Below are 21,926 nucleotides of genomic sequence, written 5' to 3'. Positions count from 1 at the left end.
CCAGGGTTCATCCCACTCCGTGAGGTTCCTCAGGTGTAGTGTAATTTGCTGTGGAATCTGGATTATCTGGAGGCGCCCTTCACCCTTCCCGGATTTTTGAAAAGTGGGCGGGGTGTCCTGCAGGTGATGGGTGTATCTCCAGAGGCTGCCTATCGGTTCTGGGAGGTGGCAGCCGAAGTTGGTATGCTTTGTGGCGGGTTTCCGACCACCATCTCTTTTGTTCACTGAGGTGGCTCGGTAGATGTGAGGTTGCTATCCCTGAACGTTGGTTTACTGGCATGACAGGTAGGGTATGGCATGATACATCTGCACTGCTTGTGGTCTTGAGGTCCTCTCGGGTGAGAGGAGGAACTTACGGCTTTTTTTTTTTTCTTCTTTCTTTTTTTTTTCTTAAAATAATAATAAGAAAGAAGCCCCATCGTCATGGAGTCTTCTTTCCGTGATTACCCTCCTCCTCCCAGTCCCATTATTGTTACCACATCCTGTTCTGACCCGCCTTCATTATTGGACCATTCTCTAGACTCTTCCCATACCCCTGTACCTTTTACTGGTGACGCTTCGTCATCTACTCCAGGTGTTGGGGCTCTGCCCATCTCTGTTAGTGCTCTGCCTCTTCCATGCCTCTAACTATGCGTCCAGCTTCCCTCAATACGGTGCGACGGTTTTCGAATTGCCCACCTGCCTCAGGTCGGGCCGCCCACGGTACTACACCTAAACGTTCGAGACCATTTAGTGATGATGGTTCTTCAATGTCTACTCATTCTACCCAAAAGATCTATGCGACACCCACTTTCTTTATGCACCATATTTACAAGTAAGTAGTGGACTAAATTCTTTTCTCTACAACCGACATCTCCAACCGATTTTCTTTCTGGCCATAGTATTGGTAAGGCTCTTTTATGACACGTCGGCCAAAATATATCCTTTCACGCTCTTCGAAGCAGTGTGCACATCATTACAGTTCAGAATGAAGAACAAGCTCATGATCTTTCCCATATTACTTCCATAGATAACATTCCAATCACAGTTCACAAGCACATTATTCTCAATTCTTGCAGTGGTATAATGGTTTTACCACGTACCATTGTACAGAATGATTTTCTGTCTTGCGGTGATGATATTTTAGAACAATTAGTCCTTCAGGACCTTCCTATTCTCAAAGTGGATGCATATGTCCTACCCGCTTATGGGCGGAAGTGCTTTCCCAGTATCATCGCCCACTTAACTTTTGACTGCCGTGAACTCCCATTTTCCCTTTATATCATGGGCCATCGCCTGAAGGTCCGTAAAGTGGTCCCTACTTCCCAACAGTGTTGAAATTGCTGGCGCTTTGGACACTCCTCTAAATACTGCAGATCTGAGGTGGAGTACCTGGTCTGCGGTGCCGCAGATCATACTGATACATCTTGCAGTCTTCCCCTCACTTCTCTCAATTGTAATGAACCTCATCCTTCTTTTTCCGGCTGTTGTCAGGTCTATCGTAATGAATGAGAAATCAGTTGCCTTAGAGAGAGTGAAGGCCTTATGCTATGGCTGTCTCTCGGCTCCACCTGCAGGAGAATCTTCCTTGTACCCCTTATTCATGAGTAGCTAGGATACCGTCAACCATAGTAGTCCCCCCACCTACCAGCTCCTCTGGTGTTGTGTCTTCCAGGGTCACTCCCATCTCTAATTCTTTTGTAGTTTTACTCTCTGAAACTCCCACCTTCTTACCTACTTCTTCCTCTGCTTCTTCTTCTTACCCACTAGTTTCTCAGTTTGCAAAGCTTCGCATGCCTGCATCTTCTTTGCGCCTATCACCTGCGAACTTGAACCTGTCTCAAAAGGCCAAATCTCTTCGCATTCCTCCCGTACTTACAATTCCTCAACAGTTTTCATTTTCGGCCTCACTGCCTCATTCTAACTCTCTAATTCTCACACAGAGGTGGAGGTTCACCCTACTCGCGTAGTCCCCTCTACACCTGTTCCCTCTGGTCTTCTTCCCCAGTTACCTTCCAGTCTCCTTCCTATCCTGTTCCACTGTAGGACTCTACCCCCTCCAGTGCATCTCTCCAGGTTCATACTTCCCTCCCCTATCAGATCTCTTTGGTTCCCTCCATAGTCTCCCAGAGTTCTACTTGCTCTACTTCATCTGTCTCTGAAATCATGGTATCGGCATCTTTCTTATCTGCTGAGACACTTGACGCTATCTCCAACTATATTGTGGAGATGAAACCCTCGATGGATACTGACACGCCTCCTATGCCTTATTTTTCACGACCCTCGCATTAATTTTTTCCTTCACAGCAATCTGATTCCTCCTTACTTACACGCTTTCCGTTGCTTCCACACAGTGACTTCAATGACCCTAATAGCTTCTTATTGTTGGCATACCTGTCTTTGAAAACTGTCTTATTTACAATGGAATATTCGTGGCCTCAGGGGTAAACGGGGAGAGCTCCAGTGTTGCTCTCCCAATTTTTCCCAGTATGTGTTGGGTTACAACAGTCTGAAATTCGTTCAGCTGTTATTCGTGCCGTTTCGGGTATTCTTCTGATCCCTTTCCTGACGAGGGAGCGTTCCCATGCACTCTGTATCTCGGATATTGCGTTCTTGATCTCTTCTCTACCACCGCCCATCTTGTTGTTAAGTGATGTTAACGCTCACCATCATTGGGGAGGGTCCCACTGTGACTCTCGTGGTAATCAGCTAGAGTGTCTTCTCACTTCTCATCCTCTTCATGTTTTAAATACAGGTGATCCAACCCATTTTGACTCTCAAACTCAATCTCTTGCATTGATCTTTCTATCTGCTCCTCGTCAATCGTGCTTGATTACGATTGGTTCCTATTCTTCTTACTTCTACTACGTATTCCCGACAACCTCGTAGCCCTCATTGGCAATTTGGATGAGCGAATCGGGACTTATACTCTCATATTACAGCTTTTTGTGAGTACCTTTCTTCGTCCTCTATTGATGAACTGGTGCACCAGTTTTCAACCTTAGTTTTGACTTCAGCATCATGTTCTATTCCTCAAACCTCAGGCAGGCGTTCTCAGACATGCATGCCTTGGTGGTCTCCTGCGTGTGCTTGTGAGGTGCATTTGAAACGCGCTGCGTGGGTCGTTATCGGTATAATCAGACCTCAAATCGTCTCTTGGATTTAAGCAAGCTAAACGCACTTGTTTGCAAGACTGTGTGTCTACCATTATCTCGACTTCTCCTGTGTGTGCTGTTTGGAAGAAGGTACGGAAGTTGTGTGGCAAGAACACTCCGGACCCAGCTCCTATTCTGCGGGTTGCTGGTGTTAGTGTTGTGGAACCTATTGAAGTTGCCACAGAAATCGGTAATCATTTTTTTCGTGTCTCCCACGGGCTTCATGTCTGTTCCCTCATTTCTCGCGACTAAGTCTACCAAGGAGCAATTTCCCTTGGATTTCTCTTCTGTTGGAATGGAGCCATATAATGTACCTTTCACTCTCCTGGAGCTAGAGTCCACGCTTTCCGCTTGCCAGTCATCGGCAGCTGAGCCTGATGATGGAGCTTGGAGCTTATATACCGGCGACAGGTGATGATGGGAGTGCATCAGATGTTGCACATGTGTTTAATTCCTCATCTTGTCCATATTGTATACCATTTATGTACAACTTGTTAGACACTTCAGCGTCATAGAATCTTAGTATAGAGGATATCAACACAACTGCCCCATTTCATGGGTATAACCTACTTCCACTGGGATTCCTGCTTACCAGTCACAATGTCTTCATTTGTTACATGTTCTTCACCTGTCGCTGGTATAGAAGCATCAAGATCCGTGATTGTGCTTCTGTTCCTTCAGAACAACAGTTCTGTCCACCACATCTTTTGTATATATTTCTTCACTGTATGTCCTTGTATTGATAAAACCACTGGATGGTGAAACGTCTACAATAAAGATACCCAGATGCTGCACATATATTTAATTCCTCATCTTACAAGGGTCACTGAATGCGACACGGTCAGTGAACAACCCCACACGCAAATAACAAGGTGCTCAAAGTCGGAAAAGGGTGACGAGGATTACAATTTCATAAATCAATTTGAAAGTACCAGTATTTGTTAGAAACAGTGAGAGGAAAGTCAGACCTAGTGTCATGTACCTGGTGTTGACATAACTGATCATAGTTGTAAATGCTAACAGGTTAAGGTGTGACTCCTAAGACCTACAGAGATAAATGCGAAGACAGGTTAGATTATTGAGTGAGTAGAATAAGAAATCATACAGAAGTGAAAACAAAAAGAAACAGTCCACGCAGGAATGACAACCATTAGGCGTCCTTCTCGGTGTTCTTATTGTTTCTTATAGTAGGTCTGCCTCCACAAAATAAGGAAGTGTCAGCATCTGTTTTGAGTGATGAGAGATGTACACGGTGTATACAGAAAACAGTGAAGAAAATACACATAGTTAAGAAACAGACGTGAAGCTGTGCGACGTAAGAGAGAGGACCTAGGAACTCGTCGTTGTCAGATGTAGGTATCATCTATGTGGTAGCAAGTCAGGCCTGTGAGAGTTTCAAGTACCAGCCGCAGCTGAAACACGATGGGTCCACTCTCCTGGCCTTGAGAACAAGAGATAGACTAATTTGTACTTAATAACGAACATTAGTTGGTACTTAACAACGAACAGCCTGTGAGTACTGCGAGGTGGTTTTATAAGTAGACTCTTGTAAACTAGGAAGTAGATTAAATTGTCAGCAGGTCTAACAACATTCTAGTTAGGAAACAGGGAGAATCCCAATCTGGACAAGTATCTTCACCAGATGCCAGATCAACCAGGAGTGATGAATATGAGTGATGAATATGTATTGCTGCTGGTGGCCAATGGGCCACCAGCAGCAACAGCCTGGTTAATCAGGCAACCACCAGACGAGCCCGGCTCAAGGCTCCGGGAGTAGAAAAACTCTCGAAATACATCAAAGGAAAGTAATCGTTGTACAAACAAATTAGCAAAACTTTGAAAGCCAATATAACTGATATCAGTCGCTCAGAAGTCAACCGCATGGAAGCACAAGTCAACACGCACACCTACACACAACAAGTACATACCATACATAGCATACATACACACACACACACACACACACACACACACACACACACACACACACACACACACACACACACACACACACACACAATAATAATAATAACAGATGCAATCTTTCCATCCGGATATCAAATCCTAAGGAAAGACAGAGGGAGGAGAGGGGGAGGAGGAGTTGCACTGCTCATTTAAAGCCAGTGGGGTTTTGAGAAAATGGAAAGAATGGATGGCACGGGCGAAAGGGACTACTTAGTAGGAACAATCCAGTCTGAGGGACATAAGTTGATAATTGCAATAATGTACAACCCACCCCAGAACTGCAGGAGGCCAAGAGAAGAATACGATGAGAGCAACAGAGCAATGGTCGACACACTAGCCGAGGTGGCCAGAAGAGCACACATGGGGGGAGCAAAGTTACTAGTTATGGGTGATTTCAATCACAAGGAGATTGACTGGGAAAACCTGGAGCCCCATGGGGGTCCCGAAACATGGAGAGCCAAGATGATGGATGTGGTACTGGAAAACCTCATGCATCAACATGTTAGAGACACTACCAGAGAGAGAGGTGAGGATGATCCAGCAAGACTGGACCTTGTATTCACCTTGAGTATGGATATCAAGGACATCATGTATGAAAGGCCCCTGGGAGCTAGTGATCATGTGGTTCCGTACTTTGACTACATAGTTGAGCTTCAAATGGAGAGAGTAGCAGGAATAGGATGGGAAAGCCAAACTACAAAAGGGGGAACTACTCAGGCATGAGGAACTTCCTGCAAGACATTCAGTGGGAGAGGGAACTGACAGGAAAACCAGTACAAGAAATGATGGACTATGTGGCAACAAAATGCAAGGAGGCAGAGGAGAGGTTTGTTCCCAAGGGAAACAGAAATAATGGGAAGAACAGAACGAGTCCTTGGCTCACCCAAAGGTGTAGGGAGGCAAAAACTAGGTGTACTAGAGAATGGAAAAGGTACAGAAGACAGAGAACTCAGGAAAATAAAGAGATTAGCCGAAGAGCCAGAAATGAATATGCACAGATAAGAAGGGAGGCTCAGCGACAATATGAAAATGACATAACATCGAAAGTCAAGTCTGACCCGAAGCTGTTGTATAGCCACATCAGGAGGAAAACAACAGTCAAGGACCAGGTAATCAGACTGAGGAAGGGCGATGGGGAGTTCACAAGAATCGACCGAGAGGTATGTGAGGAGCTCAACACGAGATTTAAAGAAGTATTTACAGTGGAAACCAGTAGGACTCCAGGAAATCAGAACAGGGGGATACACCAACAAGTGCTGGATGAGGTACACATAACCAAGGAGGAGGTGAAGAAGCTGCTATGTGAACTTGACACCTCAAAGGCGGTGGTATCAGACAACATCTCTCCGTGGGTCCTTAGAGAGGGAGCAGAGATGCTGTGTGTGCCATTATCAAAGATCTTCAACACATCCATTGAAACTGGGCAACTCCCTGAGGTATGGAAGATGGCAAATGTAGTCCCAATTTTAAAAAAAGGAGACAGGCATGAGGCACAAAACTACAGACCTGTAACACTAACGTGTATAGTATGCAAAGTCATGGAGAAGATCATCAGGAGGAGAGTGGTGGAGCACCTGGAAAGAAACAAATGTATAATTGACAACCAGCACGGTTTCAGGGAAGGAAAATCGTGTGTCACAAACCTACTAGATTTTTATGACAAAGTGACAGAAGTAAGACAAGAGAGAGAGGGGTGGATCGACTGCATTTTTTTGGACTGCAAGAAGGCCTTCGACACAGTTCCTCACAAGAGGTTACTGCAAAAGCTAGAGGATCAGCCACACATAACAGGAAAGGCACTGCAATGGATCAAAGAATACCTGACAGGGAGGCAACAACGAGTCATGGTACGTGACGAGGTGTCAGAGTGGGCGCCTGTGACAAGCGGGGTTCCACAGGGGTCAGTCCTAGGACCTGTGCTGTTTTTGGTATATGTGAATGACATAACGGAAGGGATAGACTCAGAAGTGTCCTTGTTTGCAGATGATGTGAAGTTAATGAGAAAAATCAAATCGGACAAGGATCAGGCAGGACTACAAAGTGACCTGGACAGGCTACAAGCCTGGTCCAGCAACTGGCTCCTTGAGTTTAACCCTGCCAAATGCAAAGTCATGAAGACTGGGGAAGGGCAAAGAAGACCGCAGACAAAATATAGTCTAGATGGCCAAAGACTGCAAACCTCACTCAAGGAAAAAGATCTGGGGGTGAGTATAACACCGAGCATATCTCCTGAGGCGCACATCAATCAGATAACTGCTGCAGCATACGGGCGTCTGGCAAACTTACGGATAGCGTTCCGATACCTCAGTATGGAATCGTTCAAGACTCTGTATACCATTTACGTCAGGCCCATACTGGATTTTGCAGCACCAGTTTGGAATCCACACCTGGTAAAGTACGTCAAGAAATTGGAGAAAGTGCAAAGGTTTGCAACAAGACTAGTCCCAGAGCTAAGGGGATTGTCCTACTAAGAAAGGTTGAAGGAAATCGGCCTGACGACACTGGAGGACAGAAGGGTCAGGGGAGACATGATAACGACATATAAAATACTAAGCGGAATAGACAAGGTGGACAAAGACGGGATGTTCCAGAGATGGGACACAGAAACAAGAGGTCACAATTGGAAGTTGAAGACTCAGATGAATCAAAGGGATGTTAGGAAGTATTTCTTCAGTCATAGAGTAGTAAGGCCGTGGAATAGCCTAGAAAGTGACGTAGTGGAGGCGGGAACCATACTTAGTTTTAAGGCGAGGTATGATAAAGCTCATGGAGCAGGGAGAGAGAGGACCTAGTAGCAATCAGTGAAGAGGCGGGGCCAGGAGCTATGAATCGACCCCTGCAACCACAAATAGGTGAGTACAAATAGGTGAGTACACACACACACACACACTAGCGGACGAGGATCAGGTAAGTCTACAAGGGGATGTGGACAATCTGCGAGCCTGGTCCGTCAAATAGCTCCTGGAGTTTAACCGCAATGAATGCAAAGTTATGAAGCTTGGGGAAGGACAAAGAAGATCGCTACTAAGAGGTCAAGGCTGCAAAACTCACTTAGGTAAAAGGACCTTCACCACATCTGTTGAGGCGCACATCAACCAAATAACTGGGGCAGCATATGGTTGCATGGCCAACCTGAGAATAGTGTTTTGACATCTGAGTAAGGAGTCATTCACAACACTGTACATTGTATATGTCTGGCCCATATTGGAGTATGCAGCACCACTATAGAACCCACACCTGATCAGATGCGTCAAGAAATTAGAGAAAGTCCAAAGGTTTGCAGTAAGACTAGTCCTGGAGCCAAGGAGTATGTCCTGTGAGGAGAGGCTAAGGAAACTCAAACTGATGACACTGGAGGACTGGAGGGATAGAGGGGACATGATAACGACATATAAAATATTTAGAGAAACGAAAGAATATTTCAGATCACAAAGGGATCACAACTGAAGCTGAAAAATCAAATGAGTCACAGGGATGTTAGGAAGTATATCTTCAGTCACAGAGTTGTCAGGAAGTGAAATAATGTGAAGAGTGATGTAGTGGAGGCAGGATCCATATATAGCTTCAACAAGAGGTACGTTGAAGCTCATGGAGCTTTGAGAGAGTGAACCTAGTAGCAACGAGGGAAGAGGCGGAGCCAATAGCTATGAATCGACCCCTGCAAATACACATAGGTGTGTACAGATAGTACACACACACACACACACACACACACACACACACACACACACACACACACACACACACACACACACACACACACACACACACACACACACACATGCACACACACACACACATGCACACATACGCATGAGGAACGTCCTGCAAGATATTCAGTGGGACAGAGAACTGGCAGGAAAACCAATAGAAGAAATGGACTATGTGGCAACAAAATGCAAGGAGGCAGAGGAGAGGTTTGTTCCCAAAGGAAATAGAAATAATGGGAAGACCAGAACGAGTTCCTGGTTCACCCAAAGGTGTAGGGAGGCAAAAACTAGGCACACTAGAGAATGGAAAAAGTACTGAAGACAAAGGACTCAGGAAACTAAAGAGATCAGCCGAAGAGCCAGAAACGAATATGCACAGATAAGAAGGGAGGCTCAGCGACAATACGAAAATGACATAGCATCGAAAGTCAAGTCCTACCCGAAGCTGTTGTATAGCCACATCAGGAGGAAAACAACAGTCAAGGACCAGGTACTCAGGCTGAGGAAGGATGGTGGTGAGTTCGCAAGAAACGACCAAGAGGTATGTGAGGAGCTCAACATGAGATTAAAGAAGTATTTACAGTAGAGACAGGAAGGATTCCAGGAATTCAGAACAGATAGGTACACCAAGTGCTGGATGAGGTGCACACAACCGAGGAGAAGAAGCTGCTATGTGAACTTGATACCTCGAAGGCGGTGGTATCAGACAACATCTCTCCATGGGTCCTTAAAGAGGGAACAGAGCGGCTGTTTGTACCACTAACAAAGATCTTCAACACATCCATTGAAACTGGGCAACTACCTGAGGTATGGAAGATGGCAAATGTAGTCCCAATTTTTTAAAAAAAGGAGACAGACACGAGGCATTAACCTACAGATCAGTGTCGCATAGTACAGTATGCATAGTCATGGAGAAGATCATCAGGAGGAGAGTGGTGGAGCACCTGGAAAGAAACAATTGTATAAACGACCTCCAGCACGGTTTCAGGGAAAGAAAATCCTGTGTCACAAACCTACTGGAGTTTTATGACAAGGTGACAAAAGTAAGACAAGAGAGAGAGAGGGGTGAATAGACTGCATTTTCTTGGACTGCAAGAAGGCCTTCGACACAGTTCCTCACAAGAGGTTAAAGCAAAAGCTATTGGATCAGGAACACATAACAGGAAAGGCACTGCAATGTATCAGAGAATATCTGACAGGGAGGCAATAACGAGTCATGGTACGCGACGAGGTGACAGAATGGGTGCGTGTGACAAGTGGAGTTCCACAGGAGTCAGTCCTAGGACCTGTGCTGTTTTTGGTGTATGTGAATGATGTGACGGAAGGGATGGATTCAGAGTTGCCCCTGTTTGTAGACGATCTGAAGCTAATGTGGTGAATTCAAACTGATGAGGATCAGGTAGGACTACAAATGGGTCACTGATAGGCTGCATGCCTGGTCCAACAACTCTAGGAGCTTAACCCCACGAAGTGCAAAGTCATAAAGATTGGGCTAGGTCAAAGAATACTGCAGACGGGGTGCAGGCTAGGGGGTCAAAGGCTGCAAACCTCACTCAAGGAAAAGGATCATGGGAAGAGTATCATACCGAGCACTTCTCCTGAGGCGCACATCAACCAAATATCTTCTTCAGCATACGGGGGGCTAGCAAACCTAATACCAACGTTTCGATATCTAGGTAAGGAGTCATTCACGACACTGTACACCGTGCACGTCAGACCCATATTGGAGTACGCAGTACTTCTACGGACATCAAGGAATTAGAGAAAGTGCAAAAGTTTGCAACAAGACTAGTCCTGGAACTAAAGGGTATGTTCTGTGAGGAAAAAGAGGGACAGTGGAGACATGAGAGGAACTGAGAAAGTGGATAATGCTAGAATGTTTCGCTTATGGAACACAACAACAAGGGGACACAACAGCAAGGGGACACAACAACAAGGGGACACAACAACAAGGGGACACAACAACAAGGGGATACAACAACAAGGGGACACAACAACAAGGGGACACAACAACAAGGGGACACAACAACAAGGGGACACAACAACAAGGGGACACAACAACAAGGGGACACAACAACAAGGGGACACAACAACAAGGGGACACAACAACAAGGGGACACAACAACAAGGGGACACAACAACAAGGGGACACAACAACAAGGGGACACAACAACAAGGGGACACAACAACAAGGGGACACAACAACAAGGGGATACAACAACAAGGGGACACAACAACAAGGGGACACAACAACAAGGGGACACAACAACAAGGGGACACAACAACAAGGGGACACAACAGCAAGGGGATACAACAACAAGGGGACACAACAACAAGGGGACACAACAACAAGGGGACACAACAACAAGGGGACACAACAACAAGGGGACACAACAACAAGGGGACACAACAGCAAGGGGACACAACAACAAGGGGACACAACAACAAGGGGACACAACAACAAGGGGACACAACAACAAGGGGACACAACAACAAGGGGACACAACAACAAGGGGACACAACAACAAGGGGACACAACAACAAGGGGACACAACAACAAGGGGACACAACAACAAGGGGACACAACAACAAGGGGACACAACAACAAGGGGACAAAACAACAAGGGGACACAACAACAAGGGGACACGACAACAAGGGGACACAACAACAAGGGGACACAACAACAAGGGGACACAACAACAAGGGGACACAACAACAAGGGGACACAACAACAAGGGGACACAACAAGGGGACACAACAACAAGGGGACACAACAGCAAGGGGATACAACAACAAGGGGACACAACAACAAGGGGACACAACAACAAGGGGACACAACAACAAGGGGACACAACAACAAGGGGACACAACAACAAGGGGACACAACAGCAAGGGGATACAACAACAAGGGGACACAACAACAAGGGGACACAACAACAAGGGGACACAACAACAAGGGGACACAACAACAAGGGGACACAACAACAAGGGGACACAACAACAAGGGGACACAACAACAAGGGGACACAACAACAAGGGGACACAACAACAAGGGGACACAACAACAAGGGGACACGACAACAAGGGGACACAACAACAAGGGGACACAACAACAAGGGGACACAACAACAAGGGGACACAACAACAAGGGGACACAACAAGGGGACACAACAACAAGGGGACACAACAGCAAGGGGATACAACAACAAGGGGACACAACAACAAGGGGACACAACAACAAGGGGACACAACAACAAGGGGACACAACAACAAGGGGACACAACAACAAGGGGACACAACAACAAGGGGACACAACAGCAAGGGGATACAACAACAAGGGGACACAACAACAAGGGGACACAACAACAAGGGGACACAACAACAAGGGGACACAACAACAAGGGGACACAACAACAAGGGGACACAACAACAAGGGGACACAACAACAAGAGGACACAACAAAAAGGGGACACAACATCAAGGGGACACAACTGGAAGATGAAAATCAGATGGGAATATTGTGAAGTAGTTTTTCAACCTTAGAGATGTCAGGAAGTGGAACAATTTGAAGAGCGAAGTAATGGAGACAGAATCCATAGATACATTCAAATTTGGTTATATTTATCCATGCACGTATTTGGAAGTACACATACATATGTACATGTATGCATGCGCATTATTATTATTATAATCAAGGGGGAAGCGCTAAACCCGGAGGATTATACAGCGCGGGGGGGGGGGATGTGGAAGGCATTCAGGCTTAATTCGGGGAACTGGAGCACAGATGCAATTCCCTAAATCAAGAGCCCCTCACCAACATTAAGGAACCTTCCTTGAGGGGTATGCATGCGCAGATGCCCATGTTCGTAAATATATTCATACCCATATGCGACAAATGAAATTATAATACCGACGTGTATGCACTTGTGTCCTTTTATCAATGTCCACATTCATTCATTCATACATGTGTACATAATACGTATTATTATGTTTTACTTTCGGGTTTAGAACTTTAACACCATCTTGCACTATTCCTTTTGCTTACATTAAGGTAGATATGGCTGAGCTTATGGTACATTTCTCGGATCACGAAGCCACCGAAAAACATCTAGTTAGTTTTTATCTCAAATTATCTGGAGTTTATCTGGAGAGAGTTCCGGGGGTCAACGCCCCCGCGGCCCGGTCTTTGACCAGGCCTCCTTAGGTCAGTGTCCCAGGATGCGACCCACACCAGTCGACTAACACCCAGGTACCCATTTTACTGATGGGGAACATAGACAACAGGTGGAAAGAAACACGTCCAATGTTTCTACTCTGGCTGGGAATCGAACCCAGGCCCTCACCGTGTGAAGCGAGAGCGTTAACCACCAGGCCACCAGAGCCCTTATGGATATTTTTCAAAATTAAATCAAACATTTCATTTACTTCTAATTTGACGTCACCAGGATCTGATCTCTGTATATTATATACGCTTCTATATGCAATTTCATGAAAGATTAGTCCTAAGATCATTTCTGATTATATATAATCAATATAATGTATGAAGTGTGCTCGTGGATTTGTGTTTCTTGGACTCGAGTCGGCAGCTTCTTTCAAATTTGTTATATATTCCTGGTTCACTCCTCGAAGACGATCTCCTTCCTGAATTACACACTTATATAACACCTGCGTATCTGTATTTGTCGAGATCTCGCCATTCAGTGGCTTTATCTATACAAAATCAAGGACATAATATGAAGACTGTATTATTATTATTATTATAATCAAGGGGGAAGCGCTAAACCCGTAGGATTATACAGCGCCCAAGGGAGGGGGGATGTGGAAGGCATTCAGGCTTAATTCGGGGAACTGGAGCACAGATCCAATTTCTTAAATCAAGAGCCCCTCACCAACATCAAGGAACCTTCCATGAGGGGTATGAAGACTGTAGAACTATATACAAAAGACGACGTAATCAGTTTTTGGAGGGACTGATTACCTCGCCTTTAGTATATAGATCTATAGTCTTCCTATTATGTCCTTGATTTTGTATTGATAAAACCACTGGATGGCGAAACGACTGCAAATAAAGATACCTAAATGTTGAACATGTGTCTGACTCTTTATCTTGTCGGTATTGTAAACCATTCATATACAACCTACTTCCTGCTCATTTGTTTCCCCTAGTTCCTCATTCAACTTTTTTGTACCTTTCTACTATCTTCAGGCTAAATCAGTATAGCTTATCGATTTGTTTTTGTTTCCGTCAATGTACCTGATCGTCGTATTTCAAAGAGCAATATCTTGTCTGATAAGATAAGATTTCGTTCGGATTTTTAACCCCGGAGGGTTAGCCACCCAGGATAACCCAAGAAAGTCAGTGCGTCATTGAGGACTGTCTAACTTATTTCCATTGGGGTCCTTAATCTTGTCCCCCAGGATGCGACCCACACCAGTCGACTAACACCCAGGTACCTATTTGCTGCTAGGTGAACAGGACAACAGGTGTAAGGAAACGTGTCGAAATGTTTCCACCCGCCGGGAATCGAACCCGGGCCCACCGTGCGTGAAGCGGGAGCTTTGGCCACCGGGCCACCGGGCCCTATTAATTCTACTTAAATATTTTTGCTTTCGTTATCGTGCCTCCCGTGTCAGTTCTCTAAATTCTTGGACTAGTATGGTTGAAATGTTTTAGACCATTTAAATTTATGCAAATGCTTGACCAAGAGTGAACATTACGCAGGCGGGCTACATACTGTATTTTCCGGCATATAAGGCGCGCTTTTTTCCCACAGAAAGTCTTGGAAAATCAGCCTGCGCATTTATATGCTCAAGATCATGGTCAAGGGTAGACTTTAGGTTACGCTTTAGCAGTTGTTTACTAACGTTACATAACAAATGCTTGGAAACATCGTCTTACATGATTGTGCGCCTTATATGCCGAAAAACATGGTACTTGAAAATAAGCCAAACAGATGAATATAGATTACTGAAGAATTCATTATTATGGGTTTTAGATGCTAATATTAAAATAATAGAGTTGTATACCTTCGTTTATATGCTTTTTAACTTACTGATATTTGTAGATATTAACCTAGTGTGTATTTCATGTGTAACAGTTTATGCAAGCTCATATGTACATGTGCTTGTGCACATGATACATATTTTTGGATGTGTATGATCATACATGTATGTACTGTTAGGTTAAGCGTGGGAGACGAATTTCTGTATCTGAGTTTATTTCTGTAAGTACATCATGCACCTCTCTCTCAGGTAGTCAGTTACTCCCTGTACGGCAAGTTTCCTAGTGAGTACCACAGCGGGCTGGAGCAATTGGCGCCGTTGGTAGTCAAAATGTATCCTGAATGGGTAATGAGAATTTATCTGGACTTATCGCTGAAGCAGCAGAGGGAGTGGGCCTGTAACCTCGCTTGTAACAACCAACACATCGACTTGTGTGACACCGGTAACATTTCAGGTAACTGTTTCTTGACCTATTTTCCAACCCCCATCCTGAGTTCGAACTCAACTGCCGTGTTGTTGTTGGTAATACCTCGCCAGATAACCTGGGATAACTTGGTAAGTAGTATTATTATTATAATCAAAAAGAAGCGCTAAGCCACAAGGACTATACAGCGTGGTAAGTAGTAATGTTGTGGATAAAATGGAGTGTGAAAGACCCAATATAGACGTCCTGTTGCTTTGGTAGTGTTTATTGTAGTGGTACGCAGTTTATTATGTAGTGGTCACGGATCGGGCAGCGGGGGAGTTGACCCACGGAACACCCGTAAGGTATACTCCTCCAAGTACCTGCGTCTGCCAAGCCGGTCATCTCTGTACCAAGACCTGACTGCAACTGACTGCCCACCCTGAGAGGTATGGGGGGAATATAAGTGTGAATGAGCCGTCATACTGTTGTTACACTTATAATAAGTGGCCTATAGATAGTTAAGGCATTACTAACAGTTGTGTTGTTGAAGATGTTACCATCAATAAGATAAAATACAACCAATAAGACATTTTACAAAATACTGTACATGCTTCTTCAAAAACAAATATTCGTTGACAACAATCTGATAACAAAAACTCACCTCAGATATGAGAGTAAAACATATTTTACACAAATAACCCGCACATAGAAGAGAGGAGCATGCGACGGCGTTTTGGTCTGACTTGGACCTTTTACAAAGTCACACTAACAGAAAGGAGAGAAGGAGGGAGTATATATAGGCCAGCAGACAGGGACTGGACAAGAGAGGTAGTAGTGGAGGTAGTAGTAGCAGTAGAGCTCCTCTTTCTTGGTATTTGACTACCTCCACTACTACCTCTCTTGTCCCGTCCCTGTCAGCTGGCCTATATATACTCCCTCCTTCTCTCCTTTCTGTTACTGTGACTTTGTAAATGGTCCAAGTCGGACCGAAACGTCGTCGTAAGCTCCTCTCTTCTATGTGTGGGTTATTTGTGTACTGTTCCAGACACGGTATTTGCCTTTTTCTTTGTTACAACATCTTATGAATTACACAAGAGGAGTTTATATTCATATCAAAGGAGATGAACGTTACATAATCGATCAATATGTTTGTGAGGGAAAAGTTCAATAGATAGGAGTAGCGATGGAGTATATAGAAACAATAGTTTCAGTGCCGGCTACTTGTTAAGGTAGGGTAAGTCCAGCTTCCGCTATCCCCCCCCCCTTTTCCCCCCTCCCCTAAAGTGATAGTTTGATTGCCGGCTGCTTGTTAAGGTAGGGTCAGTCTAGCTCCTGCTATCCCTTCCCCTCCTTCTTCCCCCCCCCGAAAGGTGACGTGTGGGGCTCCCGTCCAAACAGTAATCACTAGACTCACACCTCCCAGCACTACTGTAAGTACATGCCTGCCTTGTATTCTAGTGGATTTATTGGTTGAAAGATTCACTTTTGACCAATAATAAACTTAGTCCTTTCAGTCTTGCTCTAGGTTGACTGTTGTAATAATCACCACGTATTTTAGGTATTGTACTTATCATGGAGAGTGATTTCCTAAGCAGTGGGTAACCTGTCTATCTTTCCAGCTTGGATGACAGAGAGGGTCACCTGCCAATCAACGAGTAGACTTGAAGGAGACGGACTAACGTTCTGAGATGTCCCAAATTCTGATCCACTTACCTGTTTGTGTATCCAAGTAGCAGGATATAACCCCTCATCATTGCAGTGGAAAAAAACCTGCTTTCCTGTCATCTGGACGGATTAATCACGGCTATACTATGAAGAACTAGCCAGTGAGTTGTAACCAACACCTGCGACCCCTCCCCATCATCAGCAGCGGCTACGTTTTCAACAACACACAGTGTCACCAACACCAGACACCCAAGTTTCATATATTAGCGTTGAATTTAGATATTTATATTTTTCATTTTTCATTTTCTTTAAGGTAGGATCAATATTTCATATTTAAGTGTTTTATATTTTATATTTTCTAAATAATAAAGTGTTTATGTTTGTCAGTTTTTATTCTTGTTCTATACATTAATTTTCCTGAGGAGGAGCCAGCCTTGGTAATACTGACTGAAGTTGTTACAGGGCTGAGTAAGCCTTCACAATGTTCACATGAAATCGAAGACAAGACCGAAACGTTTTTTTTTTTCAGAAATATAGGACAATAAAAGTGAAAGTACAGGTGGTGGTAGTGGTGGTAGAGGAGTAGTAGTGGTGGTGGTAGTGGAGTAGTAGTAGTAGTGGTGGTAGAGGAGTAGTAGTAGTGGTGGTAGTGAAGTAGTAGTGGTGGTAGAGTAGTAGTACTGGTTTTAGAGAAGTAGTAGTAGTGGTGGTAGTGGAGTAGTAGAGGTGGTGGTAGTGGAGTAGTAGTAGTGGTGGTAATGGAGTAGTAGTAGTGGTGGTAGTGGAGTAGTAGTAATGGTGGTAGTGGAGTATTAGTAATGGGGGTAGTGGAGCAGTAGTAGTGGTAGAGGAGTAGTAGTAGTGGTGGTAGTGGAGTAGTGGTAGTGGAGTAGTAGTAGCAGTTGTGGTAGAGGAGCAGAAGTAGTGGTGGTAGCGGAGTAGTAGTAGTGGTGGTAGTGGAGTAGTAGTAGTGGTGGTAGTGGAGTAGTAGTAGTGGAGGTAGTTGAGTACTAGTAGTGGTGGTAGTGGAGTAGTAATAATAATGGTAGTGGAGTAATAGTAATAGTGGTAGAAGAGTAGTAGTAGTGGTGGTAGTGGAGTAGTAGTAATAGTGGTAGAAGAGTAGTAGTGCTGGTAGTGGAGCACTAGTAGTGGTGGTAGAGGAGTAGTAGTAGTGGTGGTAGAGGAGTAGTAGTGGTGGTGGTAGTGGAGTAGTAGTAGTACTGGTGGTAGAGGAGTAGTAGTAGTGGTGGTAGTGGAGTAGTAGTGGTGGTAGAGTAGTAGTAGCAGTGGTGGTAGAGTAGTAGTACTGGTTTTAGAGAAGTAGTAGTAGTGGTGGTAGTGGAATATTAGTAGTGGTGGTAGTGGAGTAGTAGTGGTGGTAGTGGAGTAGTAGTAGTGGTGGTAGTGGAGTAGTGGTAGAGGTGGTAGAGGAGTAGTAGTAGTGGTGGTAGTGGAGTAGTAGTAATGGTGGTAGTGGAGTAGTAGTAGTGGTGGTAGTGGAGTAGTAATATGTGTGGTAGTTGAGTAGTAGTAGTGGTGGTAGTGGAGTAGAAGTAGTGGTGGTAGTGGAGTAGTAGTAATGGTGGTAGTGGAGTAGTAGTAGTGGTGGTAGTGGAGTAGTAGTAGTGGTGGTAGTGGAGTAGTAGTAATGGTGGTAGGGGAGTAGTAGTAGTGGTAGTAGTGGAGCAGTAGTAGAGGTAGAGGAGTAGTAGTAGTGTTGGTAGTGGAGTAGTAGTTGTGGTGGTAGAGGAGTAGTAGTAGTGGTGGTAGAGGAGTAGTAGTGGTGGTGGTAGTGGAGTAGTAGTAGCAGTGGTCGTAGCGGAGTAGTAGTAGTGGTGGTAGTGGAGTAGTAGTAGTGGTGGTAAAGGAGTAGTAGTAGTGGTGGTAGTGGAGTAGTAGTAGTGGTGGTAGAAGAGTAGTAGTAGTAGTGGTGGTAGTGGAGTAGTAGTGGTGGTAGAATAGTAGTACCAGTGGTGGAAAAGTAGTAGTAGTGGTGGTAGCGGAGTAGTAGTACTGATTTTAGAGGAGTAGTAGTAGTGGTGGTAGTGGAATAGTAGTAGTGGTGGTAGTGGAATAGTAGTAGTGGTGTTAGTGGAGTAGTAGTAATGGTGGTAGTGGAGTAGTAGTAATGGTGGAAGTGGAGTAGTGGTAGAGGTGGTAGAGGAGAAGTAGTAGTGGTGGTAGAGGAGTAGTAGTAGTGCTTGTAGTGGAGTAGTAGTAGTGGTGGTAGTGGAGCAGTAGTGGTGGTGGTAGTGGAGTAGTAGTGGTGGTAGTGGAGTAGTAGTAGTGCTTGTAGTGGAGTAGTAGTAGTGGTGGTAGTGGAGTAGTAGTGGTGGTAGTGGAGTAGTAGTGGTGGTAGTGGAGAAGTAGTGGTGGTAGTGGAGTAGTAGTGGTGGTAGTGGAGTAGTAGTAGTGCTTGTAGTGGAGTAGTAGTAGTGCTTGTAGTGGAGTAGTAGTAGTGGTGGTAGTGGAGTAGTAGTGGTGGTAGTGGAGTAGTAGTGGTGGTAGTGGAGTAGTAGTAGTGCTTGTAGTGGAGTAGTAGTAGTGGTGGTAGTGGAGTAGTAGTGTTGGTAGTGGAGTAGTAGTAGTAGTAATGGTGGTAGTGGAGTAGTAGTAATGGTGGAAGTGGAGTAGTGGTAGAGGTGGTAGAGGAGAAGTAGTAGTGGTGGTAGAGGAGTAGTAGTAGTGCTTGTAGTGGAGTAGTAGTAGTGGTGGTAGTGGAGCAGTAGTGGTGGTGGTAGTGTAGTAGTGGTGGTAGTGGAGTAGTAGTAGTGCTTGTAGTGGAGTAGTAGTAGTGGTGGTAGTGGAGTAGTAGTGGTGGTAGTGGAGTAGTAGTAGTGCTTGTAGTGGAGTAGTAGTAGTGGTGGTAGTGGAGTAGTAGTGGTGGTAGTGGAGTAGTAGTAGTGCTGGTAGTGGAGTAGTAGTGGTGGTAGTGGAGAAGTAGTAATGGTGGTAGTGGAGTAGTAGTAGTGGTGGTAGAGGAGAAGTAGTAATAGTGGTAGAGGAGTAGTGGTAGTGGAGTATTAGTAGTGGTGGTAGAGGAGTAGTAGTGGTGGTGGTAGTGGAGTAGTAGTGGTGGTAGAGTAGTAGTAGCAGTGGTGGTAGAGTAGTAGTAGTGGTGGTAGCAGAGTAGTAGTACTGGTTTTAGAGGAGTAGTAGTCGTGGTAGTGGAATAGTAGTAGTGGTGGTAGTGGAGTAGTAGTAGTAGTGGTGGTAGTGGAGTAGTAGCAATGGTGGTAGTGGAGTAGTGGTATAGGTGGTAGAGGAGTAGTAGTAGTGGTGGTAGAGGAGTAGTAGTAGTGCTGGTAGCGGAATAGTAGTAGTGGTGGTAGTTGAGTAGTAGTAGTGGTGGTAGTGGAGTAGTAGTAGTAGTGGTGGTAGAGTAGTAGTAGTGGTGGTAGAGGAGTAGTAGTAGACGTGGTTGAGTAGTAGTAGTAGTGTTGGTAGATGAGTAGTAGTAGTGGTGGTAGTGGAATAGTAGTAGTGTTGGTAGAGCAGTAGTGGTACTGGTGGTAGTGGAGAAACAGTAGTGGTGGTAGAGGAGTAGTGGTAGTGGAGTAGTAGTAGTGGTGGTAGTGGAGTAGTAGTGGTTGTAGAGTAGTAGTAGCAGTGGTGGTAGAGTAGTAGTAGTGGTGGTAGCAGAGTAGTAGTACTGGTTTTAGAGGAGTAGTAGTAGTCGTGGTAGTGGAATAGTAGTAGTGGCGGTAGTGGAGTAGTAGTAGTAGTGGTGGTAGAGGAGTAGTAGTAGTGCTGGTAGCGGAGTAGTAGTAGTGCTGGTAGCGGAATAGTAGTAGTGGTGGTAGTTGAGTAGTAGTAGTGGTGGTAGAGTAGTAGTAATGGTGGTAGAGGAGTAGTAGTAGTCGTGGTTGAGTAGTAGTAGTGGTGGAGGTAGAGGAGTAGTAGTAGTGGCTGTAGTGGAGTAGTAGTGGTGGTGGTAGAGGAGTAGTAGTGGTGGAGGTAGAGGAGTAGTAGTAGTGGCAGTAGTGGATTAGTAGTGGTGGTGGTAGAGGAGTAGCAGTAGTGGTGGTGATGGAGTAGTAGTGGTGGTAGAGGAGTAGCAGTAGTGGTGGTAGTGGAGTAGTAGTAGTGGTGGTAGTGGAGTAGTAGTAGTGGTGGTAGTGGAGTAGTAGTGGTGGTGGTAGAGGAGTAGCAGTAGTGGTGGTAGTGGAGTAGTAGTAGTGGTGGTAGTGGAGTAGTAGTGGTGGTGGTAGAGGAGTAGCAGTAGTGGTGGTAGTGGAGTAGTAGTAGTGGTGGTAGAGGAGTAGTAGTAGTGGTGGTAGTGGAGTAGTAGTAGTGGTGGTAGAGGAGTAGCAGTAGTTGTGGTAGTGGAGTAGTAGTAGTGGTGGTAGTGGAGTAGTAGTGGTGGTGGTAGAGGAGTAGTAGTAGTGGTGGTAGAGGAGTAGTAGTAGTGGTGGTAGTGGAGTAGTAGTGGTGGTGGTAGAGGAGTAGTAGTAGTGGTGGTAGAGGAGTAGTAGTATTGGTGGTAGTGGAGTAGTAGTGGTGGTGGTAGAGGAGTAGTAGTGGTGGTGGTAGAGGAGTAGTAGTAGTGGTGGTAGAGGAGTAGTAGTAGTGGTGGTAGTGGAGTAGTAGTGGTGGTGGTAGAGGAGTAGTAGTAGTGGTGGTAGAGGAGTAGTAGTAGTGGTGGTAGTGGAGTAGTAGTGGTGGTGGTAGAGGAGTAGTAGTAGTGGTGGTAGAGGAGTAGTAGTAGTGGTGGTAGTGGAGTAGTAGTGGTGGTGGTAGAGGAGTAGTAGTAGTGGTGGTAGTGGAGTAGTAGTGGTGGTGGTAGAGGAGTAGCAGTAGTGGTGGTAGTGGAGTAGTAGAATTATAGTAGAGGTATTGTTCCAGTGGTGGTATTGTACCTCATTGTTCAAATTGTGTTAAGAAAAATGGTTCTTTAACATGAAGTAAATTCTAATGTTCATTTATCGACTGGATCATGATGCTCAGTTGAGTACGAACCTGCCAGGTGGTAGGTGACTGTGATAGTTGAGTACGAACCTGCCAAGTGGTAGGTGACTGTGATAGTTGAGTACGAACCT

General features: G+C 45.1%; 1 protein-coding gene across 3 annotated transcripts in view; it reads left to right on the top strand.

The window, feature by feature from the left end:
- LOC128703260 (uncharacterized) overlaps positions 1-21,926 on the top strand; it is a 180,671-nt gene that overhangs the window by 66,991 nt on the left and 91,754 nt on the right. For all 3 annotated transcript variants that reach the window (XM_070103457.1, XM_070103459.1, XM_070103458.1), the window contains one exon: positions 15,063-15,267. In XM_070103457.1, coding sequence (XP_069959558.1) covers positions 15,063-15,267 — 205 coding nt within the window. The remainder of the gene's footprint in view (positions 1-15,062; positions 15,268-21,926) is intronic.

Source organism: Cherax quadricarinatus, chromosome 85, assembly GCF_038502225.1.
Source record: "Cherax quadricarinatus isolate ZL_2023a chromosome 85, ASM3850222v1, whole genome shotgun sequence".
NCBI lineage: Eukaryota > Metazoa > Arthropoda > Malacostraca > Decapoda > Parastacidae > Cherax > Cherax quadricarinatus.
Note: the sequence above shows the minus strand (reverse complement) of the source record. Positions and strands in the feature narration are given on the sequence as shown.